The sequence below is a fragment of the Populus trichocarpa genome, chromosome 6 (genome assembly GCF_000002775.5).
Source record: "Populus trichocarpa isolate Nisqually-1 chromosome 6, P.trichocarpa_v4.1, whole genome shotgun sequence".
NCBI classification, from domain to species: domain Eukaryota; kingdom Viridiplantae; phylum Streptophyta; class Magnoliopsida; order Malpighiales; family Salicaceae; genus Populus; species Populus trichocarpa.
The window spans coordinates 15,823,101-15,825,513 of record NC_037290.2 but is presented as its reverse complement, the minus strand read 5'-3'; the positions used below and the strand labels follow the sequence as shown (position 1 = coordinate 15,825,513).

The following is a 2,413-nucleotide window of genomic DNA, read 5'->3' as shown; positions in this document are numbered from 1 at the left end:
TTTTTTTTTTTTTTTTACCATCATAACACACATATTGTGTATACCCTCCCCCTCTCCATCTATCCATCTGTTCCTATTGGCTTCTTCTCATTGGGATCCTGGAGAAGGAAATGGCTGGGGCTGGAGATTTGCTATTCAGTATAGCATATATAACTCTCAATCTTAATTATTTACAAGTCTGAATGAAACTAACATCTCCACTACAATAGACAGTACTGTAGGGGTAAAATGGAGGTCCCAATTAATTACAACAGTAAAAGAAACACCCTAGAATCTCTAACTCATTAATTACTTTTTTATCTACTTTCCCATTCACTATTCATTAACGAATGGTAACTATCCCTGATTCACCACCTTCATTAGTTTCCTTCAGTAAAGGCACCAAATCAGAGAAAGCGACTTTAATGCTTGTTTGGTTTAAGTGTTAACTAGTAAGAGTAACTATATAGTTTGACCACTAGCTCCGAATTTCAGGATGGAAGGGAAATTTAGCCATTAATATATCAAACAATGTCAATAGTTATAGAATAATTAATTAGTTAATAATAATTAATTCTCAAAGAAACAAAGAACACAACTTGATTAGCAAGCAAAAATTAAGTATTTTGACCCTTCAAAAGAAACCAGCAAAGAAACAATAATATACCCAGAGGAAAAATGAATAAACCCAAAAACAAAAATGAAAAACAAAAGGAGGGCGGGGGAGTAAATTTCAGTAAACTAATAATTAATGTTCCCACAATAAAGTCTCAAAACCACTAGTAATTACGTTATTTTCTGGAATTATTGACAAGTACTGATCGCTAAAATACCCATTACTCTTCACGCCATAATCTTCATAACACCAAGATTGATTAATGTACGGCCACGAGTCACCAAATAAAACAAACTCGGGAGATTCCTCGTAACTCGTTTCCAAACTCGGCAGCTCAACTATCTCACTCAGTTCCTCAGGAGTCGCCACGTCACTTGTCACCCTTACTGTTGAAGATGATGATGAGGAGGAGGAGGAGGAGGAGGACTGTGTCATTTGTGAGGACGATGACCCATTATTATTACTGGCCGTACTGTTATTATTACTGTTGTTTTCGTCGTTGCAGACATTGGTGGTGACTGTAGTGACAGTACTGTTGAAGTCCATAGAAGCGGCTTTAGCGGCGGCAGCTTGGACATCACGTGGAGAGTTAGAAGCGGGTCGGGGAAGCGACCCGGCTAGTCCGGGGAAGTTGAGGATGGCTGAGTTGCCTTTTATGCTCAAGGCTGCAACGTCATGGGCACGTGCTGCCATTTCTGGGGTGGAGAAAGTTCCTAGCCAGATCCGATTCTTCTTTCTGGGCTCCCGGATCTCCGACACCCATTTTCCCCATGTCCGCATTCGTACCCCCCTGAACACCGGGTGCTTGCTGTTGTTGCTACTGTTAGTTTCCCTTGGCCTCTTTGGTTTTCTCAGGTTTTTTTCCGGGTCGGGTTTAGATACGGGGTTTGGTGATAACCCGGATGAAGATGTTGAAGATGGGGTTGGCGAAGAGGAGGAGTAGGAGTAAATGCTTGAAGAGTCTTTCTTGGAGTTGGAGTTCGAAGTCGGCGGATCAGTCATGTTCTTGGTGATAAAGTATGTAGTCTGTTTAGTTTAATTTAGACTTAAGAATGAGCACCCAAGAGGGGGGGTGATTTGGATGTGGAGAAGGAAATGCACAAAGAAAGTTGGGTTATTTATGGATGGAGGGTATTTATAGAGAGAGAGGATAGTTCTGTTGCTATTGCAGATGGAGGAAGAAAGAGGAAGATAAAAAAAAATAGAGGTGAGAGGTGAGAGGTGAGAGAGGGTCAGGGAGGGAGCCCAACTTGAAGGGCCGACGTCCTAGCTATACGTGACATTTATATTTCATAAATTCTTGATTTGTTATTTAACACCCAGCTAATAAAAGTTGGATTTGAATTCGGTGTACTGCCTCTCCTGAGTCAGATTTTAAATTTATTTTTTAAAAATTATAATTTAAATATTATAAATCTAGAAATTACTAAAAATTTATCTAATTATTAACTTCACAATATCAAAAAATTAGTCAACAATAAATTTGATGAACTTGAACACAGAAATCAGTGTTGATGCCAAAAGAAACTAAGCATGAATGGGTTTTTTTATGCTTCTCGATCTCTAACTGATCGAATATTTAAGCATAAATACAAGGATCGTATGTATGTATTCATTCATGCTAGTACGTGTTGTGGTCATTGTTAATTATTTGTCTCGTGCCATATGATACCGTATTTCTGACCAATTATACTCATACGTTTTTAGGGTTTTGATTTTATATTGACATTCAACCCCTTGACATTATTATATATAAGGGAATTTGGGGTGCATTATACATATATATATGAGCAACTCTTGGGCCGGGTTCTATTTTAA

General features: G+C 38.5%; 1 protein-coding gene across 1 annotated transcript; it reads right to left on the bottom strand.

The window, feature by feature from the left end:
- Nucleotides 1–582: 582 nt before the first annotated feature.
- LOC112327954 (ethylene-responsive transcription factor ERF043) lies at nucleotides 583–1,837 on the bottom strand. The gene has a single exon (XM_024603599.2). It carries the CDS (start codon nucleotides 1,595–1,597, stop codon nucleotides 728–730), a length of 870 nt encoding a protein of 289 aa, XP_024459367.1. The 5' UTR covers nucleotides 1,598–1,837; the 3' UTR covers nucleotides 583–727.
- Between the last annotated feature and the right edge of the window lie 576 nt (nucleotides 1,838–2,413).